A 16,972-nucleotide genomic window follows, 5' to 3' on the forward strand; every position below is an offset into this window, starting at 1 on the left:
GTCTTCGCACACAAACTAATGATAGATAGATAGATAGATAGATAGATAGATAGATAGATAGATAGATAGATAGATAGATAGATAGATAGATAGATAGATAGATAGATAGATAGATAGATAGATAGATAGATAGGATTTTTTACGAATGTAACAAGATGTAAGAAGATATAGTCAGATTTTAAATGTCAATTTTTATTATTTGTTTCAGCATGGGTGGAAAATTGTACATAAACATTTTACAGTAGTCATAAAGTTGCTGCTCTCTGTAACATGGACCAGTAACTGGCTGGGACAATAAATCAAGTCCTGGTTTTTGACATTGTTTTGCTTGTAAATTTCCATAAATTCACTTTTAGCCAAGCAAGAAGATTTTCTTTAGCCGATTTAAGATGTAAATATTTGCTGTATTAAAAAATCCATGCCAAGTGTTTGCTACAGTAAATCTCCTCCAAAGACATTAATCCCAATCGAGGGAGGCTTTGCGGATACAGCCGCAGGCCGTGCCCGATGCTTCATTTGTTCGCTAAACATGACAATGAAAACAGAACAGAAAAAAATGAATAGTTGTTTAATACAGGCAAAGTGCTGGACTTCATTCTCCCCTAAGGAGATGTGAACGACATGTTGACATCAGAGCAGTGGTTCTCCGTTTCCAGGGTTCAGAATGGATCCATCTGACAGGTGAATGCTCAGGATCTGCCCTAAATTTTCTGCCATGCTTCTTGTGACCGTTTTTAGGCTTTGGTGGTGCCAGACTGTGATGCCTGTTGGCTGTGCAGTTGCTGAAGCTTCATATTCATGACTTCCACCACAGCTGTTAGGAGGCAGATGAAACGTATTTAATGCATTTACCATTTTGTGCAGGTTTTCCTATCATTATTGGAAAAAGTGAAAGCATGCAACAGTCGATCAGGGGTCTTGTATGATTCTGAAGGCGTTTCTTTTGAGATAATGATAAAGACTGTATATTATCCTGCTTATTACATGACTAATTGCCAAATAAATAGACATGAAATACTGATATGAGCTGAAAGTAACCAAAACTAATAACCCATTACCAGAAGTACAGAATAACAGTTACCGGTATTCTAGATAACCAAGTGATTAGTAATAGTAATAGTGAAAAAAACAATATATACATATGTAAAAAAATAAAATAAAATAAAAATCACCTTGTTTCATAGCATGTTTTTCTTGAAGGGCAGGCTGAATTTTCTCAATTTGTTTTGTAAGGAAGTCAATTTTGCGCTTAAAGAACTCTTTGCCATCTTCTACATTCTGAAAAGATAGAAAAGCAGTGAGACTTATTTTGACTTATTTACTTGTAAGTTCAAACTATTAAACAGATCCGCAAAATCCTGGCTCACCTTCTCCACGAAATAACCTGTTCCGACATCCACTAAGACATGATCCACATCATGAAGCTTTCCAGGCACATACATCTGCAATACAGTAGTTAAGGCAAACAACTTATCTGAGATTGATGCAAATTATTTAATAAACATCAGACTGCCCATGTGTCTTTGTTGAGGGTCAAAGAAACACTAATTTATCACTCAGCTGTTGAGAGGATACAGAACTGGTGAGAGGGACAAGTAGTTCTTTTCCTAAAAGAAAAAATTGCAAAAAGAAGCCAGTGAACAGAATAACCATTTATATTAAAGAAGCATCATATAAAGTTTAGCAGTAATACTCACCTTCATTGTTTTTGTTAAGGACATTCAAACTGTCTTTGGCCTCCACATATTTTGTTTGGACGACTTTTAACTGACCTATGGATGATGACAGGAACTCTGTTTCCTAGAAAACAAATTTGATTTGTTATAACATTGCTCTGCTAAACTGCTGCTTACTAAAAAATAAATAAAATACAAAAACTCGTTTTCCTCATTATATACTCGTTAAAATAATTCTTAAAAAAAAAAAAAAATAATAATAATCCGAAAATTAAATGTCATAATTTATGTTTTGAGAACTGAATTACTCCCCCTTCACTTTATTTCTATACAATGAAAGTGAATGGTGAGTGAGGCTGTCATTCTGCATCGCCTTTTGTGTTTCAACATGACACAAATGATTTTAAAGAACAAGAAGGTTGGTAAATAATTACAGAATATTCAAGTGCGGCTTAAGTAACCGTTTAATGGTGAATTAAAGATGGTTACTCTCAGCACTACCAGCAGCACGCGCACAGACATGACAACCGCTGCGTGCATGTCTGTAAACCACTGATTGAAAAATAACAGCGTTTGTTGCAATTTAGGGATCTGAAATAAAAAGTATTCTTATATTTACTGCACAAATTACCTGATCAAGCTGAGTTTTCAAGCCTTCTAATTGTGGAAGAGACAATTCAGTCAGATTCACCGCCATGTTGACAATTGAATAGGGTGAGGAAAGCTTCCGGGTCAACCGGACTCAACTGGAAGGACTTTTAGCAATGATTTTGTATTTCGATATTAACTATATAGAGATACAAATGAATAGAGAAGCATACTACAAAAACAGTACATAAATAAATTAAATACTTCGTAAGGCTCACAAATATTCCTTGGTGACTTTAATAATGTCAATTCAATTAGATTTAATCTGTAATACCGTACAATGCAACAAGTATTTTACTTTCATGCATATAGTATTTTTCAAAGTATATTTTCCAACATAAGTAAAGTGGGTCTCAAACTTTTGATTTATGGAAGCCCAAAATGTTTTGAGAAACCAAAAAGGACCAGTTTAAAAAAATGGAAAGGACCAGTTTAAAAAAATAAATAAAATTTATTGTTAGGTTAAATTTGAATAATTTAACTTTTGTCAGGTCCATCATTGAGCCTGTCCTTGCACACATATCAGATACATATCAGAAATTAAATCCCCCCCTGTCCTCGGCCACTGCCCTTGACATTCTTAAGACTTATGGGGACACGGTCTTCTGTTTATGGTCCTTGCCGCTGGAACAGCCCATCAGTTTATCCATCACAGTTTGACACATGGCCTAGTCATGTTTTTCTACCATCTGAACTCTTTAATTCTCATATGCATTTCCCTCATTCCCACTACACAGTATGAAGTTGAAATAACCATCATTATCAAGGAGTACATTATAAAAATCATTTTATTTTAAAGTGGTTTGGCATTTGATATAATTTAAAAAACAGGAAATAAAATGTGATACAAAAAATGTACAAGAAAGGACTTATACATCAAAATTGACAAAGGCTTTAGTAAAACATCTTGAGGTATGAGCAAACTAAATCAGCAATTACAACCACAAAACACGGCAAATCATTATGGGAGGACTTTAAAATGGCAAAACACTTCAAGCTCCTAAGCACAGGTTAGATTTAGTCCTAGATTTCCTAGATTCGTTTTCATAAAGGTAGATCTTATTCTTTGCATTGTAAACAAGCCCTGAGAATTATATTTGACCTTTAAGAGATATCTGCATTTTTACATTTAAAAAAAACACTATATTAGCTGTGAATAATAAAAGTTTAAAAAATCTGGGCTAGTGAATATGCACAGGCAAGCCATATGCAATGGGCGCAGCACCAATTATATGTTTTAAATGTGTGGCATTACGTGATTGGGCTAAATGCTGAAGAAGGGAGGAGCCAGACCCAGAAGAGAGCCAGGACTGGAGCAGAGCTGACGTGAAGCGATCTAAATCACGATCGGTGACATCCCACAGGTTACCGAGCACTAACGGGCTGGTGAAGAGACAAAGAAACATTTAATAAAGCAGTTCATATGTATATACGCTATATATTTTTGTACATGGATATGTACATTACCATCCTGCAGTCAGATAGCTGAGGATGATCCCTGTTCCCTCCTGATGGCCAAGAACACTGAGAGCAGCACTACTGCAGCCAAACAGAAGAGCTGCTGCCCGCACAGGCCCTTTCAAAACCCTCTGAGCATCCAGAAAACGGGCACCTGCACCATGTCCTATGTAACTACAAAGGTACACATACATACTGTCAAGCACAATTTGCCACATCTTTATATTTCACCCATTCTTAATAAATAACAGCAGTTTCACTCACATGTAGAGGTCTTTGGTGGTCACAGCCTCATGTAGTTTATCTGGATCAGGAGCAGTTCCACAAACCCCCTGCCATCCTCGCTCACTGGCCAATCACAGACAGAAATGCAAGATTGGAAACAGGACCAGTTAACACAACTGTGGCTGCCAGTGTGTTAATGCATATTTTGTGAACTTACCCAGTAAACCAGTCTTTAAAGCGATTCTCAGTGTCAGGTAGGTTTCCATCTGGGTTTAGCACATAGTAAACTTTCTTAGGGTTCACACCAGAGGACAGAACACAACTCGAATCCATCTGAGAAAAGAAAAACAGAATTCTCAGGAAAACAGTTCACCCTAAAATGACGAAAATCAATAATAAAGGTTCAGAATGACACACGAGTGAATAAATTAGGACCAAATGCAATTAATTTTCCTTTCAGTTGAACTGAATGGAGACATGCTGTTGAGCTTCAAAAATAATAAAAAAAGATCATCAAAAGTGATCCATAGTGCTTTATTCCACGTCTTTTGCGGCCATATACACGAGTGTTACAGGGATGATGTAAATAGGCCAATCAGGAAGTTAATATCACCCTAGATTCACTTAATTAAAAGTCAATAAGGTTTTTCCATTGGCTTTTAGATTACTGCCGTAATTTTTTTCACCAAGATCATTTTTTTAAATAACTTATGAATTTAGAAGAATTTTTTTTTTGTTGTAGAATAAAATGTGAAAATACCTTGAGTCTGTATTTGTGTGGTGACCTTATTTCAGGCATTTAACCAAAAACCCATGCAAAATAAATTTCTTTCAGGACAAAAATGCCAACTCGTTTTCAGGTTTTAGCACTCATTCCTGAGCACCGTTTAGAAATAGACCAAAATTTGAATGGTAATTTGATGTAAATATCGACTTTTGCCATAGCTCTTAATTGTGTCCAGCCATGTTTTCGACAAACGTCATTGGTTCTTACCAACAGAAAAGAACAGCCAGGACATTTTGCCATTGAAAAGGTGAATGATGGATGAACTAACTTTAAGCTAGAGCTTTACTGTGTGTAGTAAACACTGCACGTGTTTTGCTTGCAATAAGTAGCATATACCTCTTTCAGATGACCGTGTCCAAGTACTGCATGTAATGAGGGCATACGAGTGACAGAACGAGTCTTCAGACAAGCAATGTTCTCCCACGGCAACCTTTGCATGTACTGTAAAAAGACAAAACTTTTAGTAAGATCAAAACATGCATATGGAATCGGCTCAAAATTCAAATGGTCTAGAAAATAGTTGTGTCTGTATTTCACACCAGTGGATATTATGAGTGTACCTTGTCTAAGATCAGAACTGTATGTCCCTGTGGTTCCTCCCTTCCTCTCAGTTTAGTAATACCGCACTGCAGAAGCCTCAGGAAGTCTTTGTCCTGCTGACCCATCCCCTCCACAAGACACTGCAGGTCTGGCAGGGACAGGAGTGGAGATGCTGAGAGAACCACCTTCAGGGAGAAAGAAGAATAGAGAAAGTGCTACAGGTGGGAACATGTGATCAAACTAATGAAGGTGCAAATATATGCCACATACCCTGAGAATGTCCTGTGTGATCTTTGTTCCTTTTAGTGCCTTTTGGAAGCACTTCACCTGAACTTCAAGCTCAGGGTCAGAGGATAAAGGTAGGAGTAAAGCTCGCCACACCCCTAAAGCCTCTTCCATCTCCTCGAGCATTTTCTGATGGAAAAAGAAAGAGCATTCAGTATAACCAATATCCTCCCTTTCTTATGAATCATTTTCTAACTGTTGTAGATCTTGTGTCTCACCTCCACGCGGGCATCCAATGCCTTTCTTCCTTCCCACCACTGTGATTTCTCAGCCACCATGCTCACTTCTTTTTGTCCCTTCAAGACTCCATCCATTTCTTCCAGCAGCATGGCAACAGAGCGCTAAATAAAGGTCAAATAAAAACCAGATCTGTGCAAACATCTCTCCATTTCCTTTTCATTGTGAAAAGATTATTTTAAAGTTTAAAAACTCTTAGCTGTATTGCATTAAGTTATATACAGTACTTAGTACTAAGTACATCAGCACACAATGTGTACCTCTCCGTTTGCAGTAGGGATTCGAACAGTGATTGGGGTAGAGCCGCGCTCCAGTCGTGTCAGAAGAATAGTGCTGCCAATTTCATCAGGATACACCCCCGCAAGTGACAGCATGCACACTGTTATTCCTAGAGCAAATATACATCACATTTATACAAATATACATCATTCTGTATTATTCTCATAATACATACCAACAAGGCCCAACATGATGTTACATTTTCTTACCACCAAGAAACTTTTTTCATATTTCATTAAAATGTTTTATTGTCTCTATGACGTTACGCTTGCATACTTTCAGCAAACAGTGCCAGTCATTAGGTCACTTTCAGCACCATAGACAATTCACTATTCTAATGATTTGGGTTAGGGTATTACATCTTACTCAAAGGGAAAGTCCACCCAAAAATGAAAATTGTCATTTACTCCCCTTCAAGTCATTCCAAACTTGCATGACTGACTTTTTTGCAGAACACGAAAGATGATATTTTGAAGAATGTTGATAAATTCGATTCCCACTGATTTCCATTGTATTGATAAAAGATTACAATGGAAGTCAATGGGAACTGAAACGATGTCTTCCTTTGTGTTCTTTTGGGAGGACTATCCCTTTAATTTCAGATGAAGTAATTACCTGCTGGCAGATCTTTCATCTGCTGTGTGAACTGCTGACAGTGTGTCTGTGGGAACTGTGTTGGGTGTGATGAGGCGAAGGAAAAGATCTGCTCCAGCGCAGAGAGTTTCTGAGACTGCGTCGCCCCGGACGTTTCCTCCAGACTCAGAGCGCCAAGACCTTCCGCTACATCATTACAAGATTTCTTTAGCTTCCTACAGAGAGAGACAGGAAGAGGTTCTGTTCCTTATCCAAATATTTTAGAATAAAGGTTCACTTTTTGATTTTTCTGCTAAAAAGTTTGCATTTCAAACTAACTGACATACCTGAACTGACTAACCACATGACGGGTCATATGGTGGCGAGTGGACACACCCAGCGACTGTGCATGTAGCATTGCTGTGGTGATGGGATCAGTCTGGCCGAGTGACTGAGCAAGAAGTGAGCAGATGTGGGGATAAAGTGAGGGAGGTGGGAAGTGATGGAGAAGAAGCCAAGAGGAACGCAGGTACGACTGGACCACCTCTATGGACAGGTCAGCTAAATATGAAATAAATACACTGATTATATTCATGACATTCAACAATTTCAACAAAGTCAAATTACAAAAAAAAAAAAAAAAAACTAGGATCCTGTAAGAATTTTTTTTTGCAAGTCTTATACTATACCATGGCTACATTATCAAAAATTCTATAAAAACCTAAATATTGTGAAATTTGATTAATTATTTCTATACATTTTTTTAATTATTAGCAATGTTGAAAACTTACTGTTAAACATACTGAATAAAAGTATTCATTTCTTTAAAACAAACAAAATAAAATTTCTGACCCAAAACTTTTGAATGGTAGTGTACATGCCACACAGTATTACCTAGAGGTGTAGATGCATGTTGTAGAGTTGTGTGAGATCCAGAGCCATTTTGTCCAGTTCTTCTGAGCTCACTGAAACACTCTCGCCCAACATCTGCAGCCAGATCTCTCCTCAAGACCTCACAATCAGCATCTGGGCTGCCTAGAACCACACACATAAAATGAATTTAGTCCAACAAGATATAAGCAATAAAACATCAGTTTTGTTCCACACACACACACCTGTGTCATTTATCTCTGAGTCGGACCCTCTGAGCTCCTCCAAACTGACATCCAAAAGAACCTCATCTTCATCCTCTTTAATCATCCTCATCTTCTCTGGCTCTTCTGTGACCTCTGAACTTTGACTCTTTTTTGATCGTCCTCTGCGTGTGCGTGTCTGGGACGATACAGCAGTTTCTTCCTCAGAAGAGAGACAGCTGGTAGAGGGGAGTGCTGTGCTTTGCTTAGCGGTCCGTGACCGTCGGGGAGGTTCTGGTTCTACAGTGGGGTTCACAACTTTGGCGTCACTTGGTTTCAGGGTGCGAGATGTTTTAGAGTTGCAGGCGTTTCGCTTTTTCTCAGACTTTTCCACTACAGGAGGAGGTGCGGCTTCAGCGTCACTTTCATCACTGAACTCGACCTGAGACAGAACAGATGTATTTTTATTAACTGATGATTTATGAAGATCTCTTACCATAATCTCAAGTAGTCTGAAACCAATCAATGGGCCAAACCTTAAAGCGAGAACGCATGTTTCGTTTAGGCGCAGCTGGCACGACCACGTGTTTCTCTTCTGCAGGAGAAGAATCTTTGTAAACTTCGAATGATCCCTTTGAAGCAACTTTTGACTTTGTAATCCCACGATGGCTGGCAGATGTGTTTAGTGACGGGGTGAAGTTGACAGAAATTTCAGGCACCTCATTAGTGAAGTCAAACGCTCTTAAGTCACTAACACCAGTGCTTGTGGAGACAGATTTGGACCGGGATGTCCTTGTTGCTTTGGGAGTTTTGAAAATCATGGAGGATTTTGTGATAGTAATTTTGGGTGCCAAGTCTTTAGCTTTCTTTGAACCACAGAGGTATCTTTGGTTTTCCTGCTTTCATGGTCTGCAGATCCACTCTTAATGTCAGGGTGGTGTTTAACACCTGCCTCTGGAGGAGTTATTACAGAAACTGGGCTCTTGGATCGATGCTTTGATTCAGATTTAAGTTTTAATTGTGGTTTACTTTTCGGTGGATTCCAGTCCCATACAGAATAAAATAGTTCTTCAGGTGTACACTGTTTCTTCATGGCTAATGCCAAGCAGCAGCCACCGCTTTAGCCCCCAGTAGAGCAGCTCTGATGGGCCCAAGCTCTGGTTTCAGTGCCACTTTGTTCGTCACTGCCTCCAATCCTGCCTCTATTTCCTCCCAAAGGACTGTATCTTTCCCTTTGTTTCCTGTTCTGAGGAGCTGAAGTACAGCACCCAAATGCATTTTGCCCCGTTCCACCTGGAGCTGCGACAGACATAGTCCAGCTGCCTTTTTAGAGCACACAAGAGCTGCCAAACTGCTTTGGAGCTTAGCTGTGACACTGCGGCAGCGTTTTCTGGCAGATTGGCGTAGTCGGCGGGAGTGCTCAGGGTCTGTCTGGAGCTCGGCCTGTAATAGCGCCCAGTGGATGCTGACTCGAGCCACACTAAGCTCACTGCAGCAGGGACAGGAGCAGCTCTCTGCGTGGGTCAGGCAGGAAAGCCCACGCTGGCGTTTGGGCTTCAGAGGGGGAGATGCTCCTTGGCTTCCTAATCTAGACATGGCCTCCACAGGTTCCTTAAGAAGGGCACGAGAGCTAAGAATTCCACTCAGATCATCATCTTCCTCAAGGGTTTGTCCAGAGGAAGAAGGGGCAGCTGGCCGACCTTTGCGTGGTTTAATTTTCACGTCAGACTTCTGCTGTTGCCCCTGGCCAAAATCTACATGCAAGTGAGATAAAACCAAAATATATACCTTGTTTTTAAACAATAAATACATTGTTTCTGTTTATCTAGCTTGCGCTGAGCAGTAGTAAAATAATACCAAAAAAAAAGCTCCTAAATACCTTTTGGGCACCTTCACCTGTACATATAACTCACAAATAATGGCTAAAGAGGGTTCATGTTGTCTTGACTTAGTAATTCTGGGAGAATCAGAGTGATTACATCTTTACCTGTACAGAGATCAAGTAAGTTTCTAACTTGCTCCAGGTCCAAACTGCTAGCTTCAGTTGCGCCCTTCATCAACTCCAGTTCTGCTTTCAACACCAACAACTCAGCACAGCTACAAAAAAAAAAAAAACATGCAAAGCATTAGTTTGTCATGTCGCCTCTCAATGTCAGAAACACACGCTTGGACCTGAACTGTCACACACATTCTGAACTCTCACACTCAAAGATATGGAGCATCCACTCACTGGCTGAGTGTCTGCAGTTTGGTGGCCAGTTTGAGAGCCTCTAGACATTGAGCTTTAGCTTCATGAATGGCTCCACTGCTGCTCCTCACGATCACCATTCTCTCTGAGGACACCAGCACCTCACTCAGCAACAGCCATTTAAAAACAACACTGTCTCCTACAGCGAGAAAACACACCAAGTTGAAAATAACAAATAAAGAAGATTCCTTTAAGTAGCAAAGACTGTTCAGAAATGGTAATAGCTTGTTGTACCTTGGTCTACAAAGCGAGTGTCTGTGTTTTGTCCAGGGGCTCCGTAAAACCCATTGCCCAGCAACATCATCACCAGGCTGCACAACAGCTTCAACGCTTCATATTGAGCCGTGTCAGGAGTCTTCAGACCTACAACATGCACAATTCACATTAAATCACACATAATATATGGGGAAGTGATGTCACTAATTTTCTGTTCATTTTTCCATTAAGTTAGTAAAAAATACATTCAATACCATTCAAAAGTTTTGGGTCAGTAAGATTTTTTTTTTAAATAATACTTTTATTCAGCATTATAAAAGATTCCCATTTCAAATAAATGCTGTTGTTTTGAAAATTTTATTCAAAGAATCCTGCAAAAAAAAAAAAATTCCACAAAAAGATTAAGCACAACTGTTTTCAACAATGATAAGAAATGTCACCTGAGCACTAAATCAGCATATTAGAATGATTTTTGAAGGATCATGTGACCCTAAAGGCTGGAGGAATGGCTGCTGAAAATTCAGCTTTGCCACCACTGCAATAAGTTAATTTTAATATATAACAAAATAGAAAAAAGTTATTTGAAATTGAAATAGTATAATATTACTATTTTACTGATAATTATAATTTTTGAAAAAATACATGTATGATAAAAAAAAAAATAGATGGCAAACAATGTTTTTACCATATTCTTCTGATTTGTAATTAATTCTAAAAACAATTTAAGGCTTTACATCATAAAAAGGCTGAAAATTCTATATTCTTGAAGCAACTTTTTCCCCCTAGCTCTAATGAAAGTCCCACATGACAAATGCCTTCATCTGTACATTTATCTGAGCTTATGCATAGGATATAACTGTTCTGTTTGTGGTACCTAAATGTGTAATGTGTGTATTGGATGAGAGCTGACCATGCTGAGTGATGCTCTGACGTAACTGTGAGTCCAAAGCCTGTGTGTCCAGACTCAAGTATTCACTGGCTGTCTGCAGTGCTCGTGCCCTGAGCAGGTACCAGCTCTTAGAATGATGCTGAGCGGACTCCTTAATCACCTCCATCAGACAGCACACACCACGCTCCAGCTGAGAAGGAGAGCAGGGACAGATCAGTGGTTTTGTCAGCAAGTATACAGTTACAATTTAATGAACAGTTCCCAGGAGTCTAGTGCTGGACAAACTTCACTGGTCCACAAACAGTTATATGAACAAGTATTACCTGTCCTAAAGCATAGTGTATCTGTGCTTTCTGCAGCATAGCCAGCATGGATATAACAGATGAGCCCTCAGAGCTCAGGACAGAAGTCAAACTCTGTTCTGCTTTTTGTAATTCCACCTGAAACATGCAAACAATGTTCTGGTGTAAACAACTTGCTTGAGTTTAATGTAATGTACAGTATAATATAAGGCTATTAATTCAGTCAAATGAAAGCTTGTCCTGGTTAAAATTAATTCACCTGTGCAAGCTGAGGGGAGCCCAGATACAGCAAGATCCTGGTAGAGTGGCAGAAGGCATTCGCACTATTCTGGGCATCACCGAGGCTACGGAAAAGGGCCGCAGCGAGCTGATATGCCTCCAGAGCTTGCAGGTGCTAACAGAGACATATTCATTTTTCAACATAAGTACAAATCTCAAATGGCAATGAGTTTCAGGAGACTTGTGTTACACAGAACACAGTGAGTGATGTGGGTGCGTGGTCTTACTTTGCCCATAAGTGTGTAGAGGGCAGCCATCAGTGTCATGGAATAAGCAGTGTGTTTAGGGTCTCTAACTGCAGGCACAGACCCCCTGAGCAGACTCCGCCATAAAGACAAACCTCTATCCAAAGGCTCACTTAACTCTGACACACACATGAATCAACAGTATTAGTAGATTATCCTAAAATCCAGTGCTTCTCAAACCTGTTCTGGAGCCCCACCACTGCACATTCTGCATGTAATACATTTTAATGCAATATGCAAGTATGTATTTTGTGTTTGAGTGTGTGGCTTACTGCTGTGAGCAAGTAGATTGAAGCGTAGTCCATCATAGACTAACTGGCTCTCTTGTGATTTCTGTTTGTCCTCATACTCTAAATCATTAGTGGGAACGGGGTCCATATTCAGCTCTGTTTTATTCTCTTCCTGCACTGCACGCAATCGCTTCTCTGTGTCCACAGCCTGTTACACACACAAAGGAAAATAAAGTGAAGCACAAGTGTATAATGTTTTTTGGGGAAATGTTTTCTGACGTTTTTTTTAATGTTAGTGAAAAGTCTCTTATGCTCAGAACAGCTGCATTAATTTGATTAAAAAAAATAAATAAATAAAATAAAACAGTAATACTGTGAAAAAGTATTCATTTCTTTCTTTCTTTCAAACAAAAAAAATCTTACCGACCCAAAACTTTTGAACAGCAATGTATACTAGTAACCAAATGTTTGGACACACCTAGTCATTCTTCATTAGTATCATTTTCAAATTTTAGAACAAAAGTAAAGTGTCTTTATAATTTATATCGAATAATTTCAGGCAGATTAGAATGTTAAGATCGTGAGAAATACAGTCAAATGTCAGTGTGAAAGGCACGGACCTCCTGCAGGTTGGACTCAAGAGTGCAGATGTAGAGCCACAAGCAGGCATGTGCCTTCTCATCCTTCAACCTATCAGCATTCTCTGCTGTCTCTGGCTCTGCCTCCAGCAAACGCAAAGCCTCATGGGTAAAGTCAACTGCTGAGCTGTTTACCAAGAACAAAAAAAGATTTTAAGTCCTCCATATTTTCAATCTTCTATCTCTCATTCAAATGAGTCAAAAGCAGAAAAAGTATATAAAATGAATATGGTCCTATGTTCACCCACCAGTCAGTCTGTTGGCTGAAGTCCTGGTAGCACACAACCTGTGCCATCTCACACAGATAAGTAGCCCGTCTCAGTGTGTGTGGTGTTTCTTCATGGCAGATATCCAAGAGGTCACAGAGTGTGTTGTAGCGCTCCTGCGCTGTGTCTCCAGTCTGCTCCTTATACACGCGCAACTCCTCTTCTAACAAACACATCAGCACCTCCTCATCCTTAAATGCTTCTCCCAACCCATCCCTCAGAGTCCTGACAAAGAAAAGAAAAGAAAGATTTATATCACATTCACTCCTAAGTGGCAAACAACAGAACCCTTTTCAAAAGTGCAGCTTACCTCAGGCGTGTGTCATCCTCTCCTGCTCGGGCAGCATCACACTTTGTTTTGACCCACAGCGACACAGGTTCTGCAAGATGATCAAAAATCTGCGTGCCCAAAATCCGAATCCAGCGCACTATCCAGTCTAGAGCTCGCTCCAGCTGACCTCCACGCCGGCTACACTGCACCGTCAGCATGAAACAGCGATTTACCTGAAACATTCACATAACAAACAGTCATGCTTTGAATGTACAGCTTGAAAGAGTCATATATTATTCAAAACAAATAGAGCAGACAATACAAACACAAGGTACTTGACTTGACCACAAAACACCACAATTTTATGTTGCTCCATTTTATTCTCTTTTAATGTCAACAAAAGCTAAAAAAAAAAAAAAAAAAAAAAATTAAAAATCTGCAGTTCTTACCCTATCCAGAGGAAGAGAGGGTGGGCAGTCCTTACACAGCTCCTGACACACAATCACAGCCAAACCAAAGGCTCCCTCATACAGCTTCCTGTTAAACAGCTCATACACCACATTATTCACCGCACACACTAGAAGGAAAAACAAAGATAAATTAATATAGAATTCAATTTATGTGCACTCACTGGTAAAGTATACTACAGTTCAGTACAGTTTTTATTTTCTCTAAGAAATGTATTTTATGCAGTAAGGACACATTAAATCGATCAAAAGTGACAGACTTTTTACATCATAACAATAAATTTACACATGCAGTTCTTTTGAACTTTCTATTCATCAAATAACCTGAAAAAATGTTAAGCAGCATTTTAACAACTGTTTTCAACATTGATTAAAAAAAATTAATGTTTCTAAATCAGCATACTAGAATGATTTCTAATAACATTTGACACTGAATGGCTGCTGAAATGCTTGAATTCAGCTTTGCCATCACAGAAATAAATTACATTTAATATTTCATAATATTACTTTTTTTTTTACTTTCTGATCATTTAGCCTTAGTGAGCATGATACATCTTTCAAAAACATTAAACTTTTGACTGGTAGCATATATCTATTCTACAATGGATTCAAATATCCAATCAGATTTCAGCAAGCAGAGTTCAAGATGATGTACCTCCTTTAAGTAAGAAATTGTCATTGTTGAGTGTTCGCAGTTCAGCAAGCATGCGTCCCACAGTCGCCTGGCAGTACAACAGCACCCTGTCCAGACAATCGCCCACTGACACCTTTGGACATAAACGTTAAATGAAGGATATAAATGTGAAACACCTAGACAATCACTTTATCATGGTCTAAAGAGGGTTTAGTATATTACCTGGGATGCGTGAAGACTATCGTATGTGCTAATAAAGCCCTGGTAAAAGCTGAAACAAAGGGAGTACTGCACCTGCTGCGAAAACGAGTCCTGGAACAAACAAAAGCTTTTACAAATTCACATTCCAAATATAAATCAATGAGTACCAATGAATTATTATACAATCTTACCTTTTGCTGGGCAAGCAGAAGTTCCTGATATTCTTCCAAAAAGGAAAAGCAAGCCAACAATGTGGTTAAATCCATCCCTTTACACTGACCAGCTTCCAACGACCAAACCACTAGCTGACAAGCCTCTAATAGGGCATGAAATTCTGGAGCCGACACGGCACGGGGCAGCACCCTGAGTGCACGTGCACATTCGGTGAAAGCCTTACTGCATTCGCCTCCTGAGCTTAACGCACACTGCAGCTGCACTGTGCAATCTGCAAGACTCAGAGCCGAACGCAAACCCACATGATCATCAACCCCTTCCAGGGTGCCACGCAACAGTCCAACAGCCTCGGCTGAAAATCGACTCTTACAGAGCAGTTTACACACTTTAAACACCACCTCACACCGCACAGCCAGCGAGTTACAGGTCAGCGCAGAGTCTTGTGGATTGATGAAAGGGCCAAAGAACAGTTCTCGTAATTCAGAGGTCAGAAAACTCACATCGTCATAAGTAAAACACCCACACGATCGTTCAAACTCCACTACTGCTTCCTCTACAAACAGAGGGACTTTGGATGGGAAACAGGCTGAGCTGGACCCTTGTTCTAGGAGTTTGAAGGTTAAAGCTTGCAGTTGACAGTGAAGTCTGTCCCGTGGAGGGAGGGTGGACCCACTCGCTCTGTTAGACAGGAGACTGTTCCACAGCACTGCAAAGCAATTCCGCACCAGAACATGGAAGTCATCAGTCTGTTGACAAAAAACAAAAACATGAGGTCTACATTGAAATATTGATACTTATATTACAATAATAAAAAATAAAAAAACACTTTTTATGTCCACGTTTTTTCCCAGATTAGTGGATATTTAAAAAATGAAAGGATACTCATTTTACTGAGATAGCTATTTTTATGATTTTTTTTCCAAGGCTCAAGCATACTGTACCTCTGCAGACAAACGCTTCAGTCTTCTATACATGAGTTGGCCTAATCGACAAGCAGGGCCATGAGCTCCAAGGCTAGAGACCTTCTGTAGGATGTGGAAGACTATTTTCTCGAGATAAAATGGGTTGCTCTGCATTCCGGACTCTTCGAGCAATTCAAACCCTAGAATGGCCAGTTCCACCAACTCCACTATCCGCTCTTGATGGGCAGGGTCCAGATTCCCACTGGCCAGACGTTGGTTGCATGCCCGAATGATACGATCGCACATTGTGCGACCATAAGGACCAAGCCCATCATCCACTTGTTTCTGCAGCAAAAGAAAAAAGAACTTCAGCAGTGTGCATCAAATATTAAATAATCGTTATAACTCAGTGGAAAGATGTTACCACTCACACATGTACACATACAAAACAAATCTTTTTTTTTTTTTTTCTTTTTTTTTTACCTTAAGCTCGTTGTGAAGGACTACAGTGTCTTTCACACAAGATAACTGCTGGACATAGTCCTCTGTTCTCAGGCACTTCATTGTTATCACTGTTGTGTCTGCAATGTAAAACAAACTGCTTTTTAGGGACAAGAATTTTTGATACTGAGATGACTTACTAAAATATTTAGTATACGTGTGTGTGTATAAAAACAAATATAAGTTTATCGCTATTGCAGAGTGATCTGGGCTGAATGACAACTACATTTATCTACAATGAGCTAAAGTTACTGCATTAAAAAGTATGTTTTATGATCATCTGCTATGCTTTCTTGTACTCTTTGATATACAACGGCAAACTAGCATGTTAGTTAGCTGGCTAACTAGCGTTAATCCACAAACCGTGTAACGTAAACAAACCTGTTAGCCTGTTACTTACCATGCTCGGTTAAAACGTCAAATATGGAGGAATAGCGACACTATTTGAGTGTTGGGAAATGTGACATTCATATGAATCTTCAATAAATATATATGTACAACCATTTGTTATGTCCAGTCGCGCGTTGCCGTTATCAGAATGACAGCAGCGGAAAGTCGCCCTGCTCGCGCACTTGTTTAAAATACCGCAAAGCTTATCGGGAAACTGCAGACACGAAGTGACGCTAATGAACTATGGGTATTGTAGTTTTTAGAAATCTTACCTCTCAACCTGCTATCAACCAAGTCTTTACTGATTTCCTTAGTTAGTAGTAGTAATATACTTAAGT

At 39.4% G+C, this 16,972-nt stretch overlaps 2 protein-coding genes across 2 annotated transcripts; both read right to left on the reverse strand.

The window, feature by feature from the left end:
- Positions 1-171: 171 nt before the first annotated feature.
- Positions 172-2,456, reverse strand: pfdn5 (prefoldin 5). Its single transcript, XM_048199362.1, has 6 exons — positions 2,308-2,456; positions 1,698-1,800; positions 1,576-1,607; positions 1,368-1,442; positions 1,173-1,278; positions 172-814 (listed from the first exon to the last, which is right to left on the reverse strand). Exons 1-6 carry the CDS (start codon positions 2,371-2,373, stop codon positions 735-737), a joined length of 462 nt encoding a protein of 153 aa, XP_048055319.1. The 5' UTR covers positions 2,374-2,456; the 3' UTR covers positions 172-734.
- A 638-nt stretch (positions 2,457-3,094) lies between these two features.
- espl1 (extra spindle pole bodies like 1, separase) lies at positions 3,095-16,845 on the reverse strand. The gene is given in 34 exon segments (XM_048199353.1): positions 3,095-3,707; positions 3,792-3,956; positions 4,047-4,130; positions 4,225-4,340; positions 5,131-5,235; positions 5,355-5,519; positions 5,605-5,748; positions 5,838-5,960; positions 6,117-6,244; positions 6,751-6,944; positions 7,056-7,269; positions 7,603-7,743; positions 7,824-8,223; positions 8,318-8,655; positions 8,658-8,894; positions 8,897-9,535; positions 9,769-9,878; positions 10,012-10,168; positions 10,264-10,392; positions 11,156-11,324; positions 11,458-11,574; positions 11,696-11,830; positions 11,943-12,079; positions 12,233-12,398; positions 12,811-12,955; positions 13,077-13,319; positions 13,405-13,598; positions 13,815-13,942; positions 14,488-14,599; positions 14,689-14,778; positions 14,859-15,587; positions 15,783-16,088; positions 16,227-16,324; positions 16,645-16,845. Coding segments are annotated over 33 exon segments (6,543 nt in total). The 5' UTR covers positions 16,308-16,324; positions 16,645-16,845; the 3' UTR covers positions 3,095-3,505.
- Between the last annotated feature and the right edge of the window lie 127 nt (positions 16,846-16,972).

The sequence above is a fragment of the Megalobrama amblycephala genome, linkage group LG8, assembly GCF_018812025.1.
Source record: "Megalobrama amblycephala isolate DHTTF-2021 linkage group LG8, ASM1881202v1, whole genome shotgun sequence".
In the NCBI taxonomy this organism is placed as follows: Eukaryota; Metazoa; Chordata; class Actinopteri; order Cypriniformes; family Xenocyprididae; genus Megalobrama; species Megalobrama amblycephala.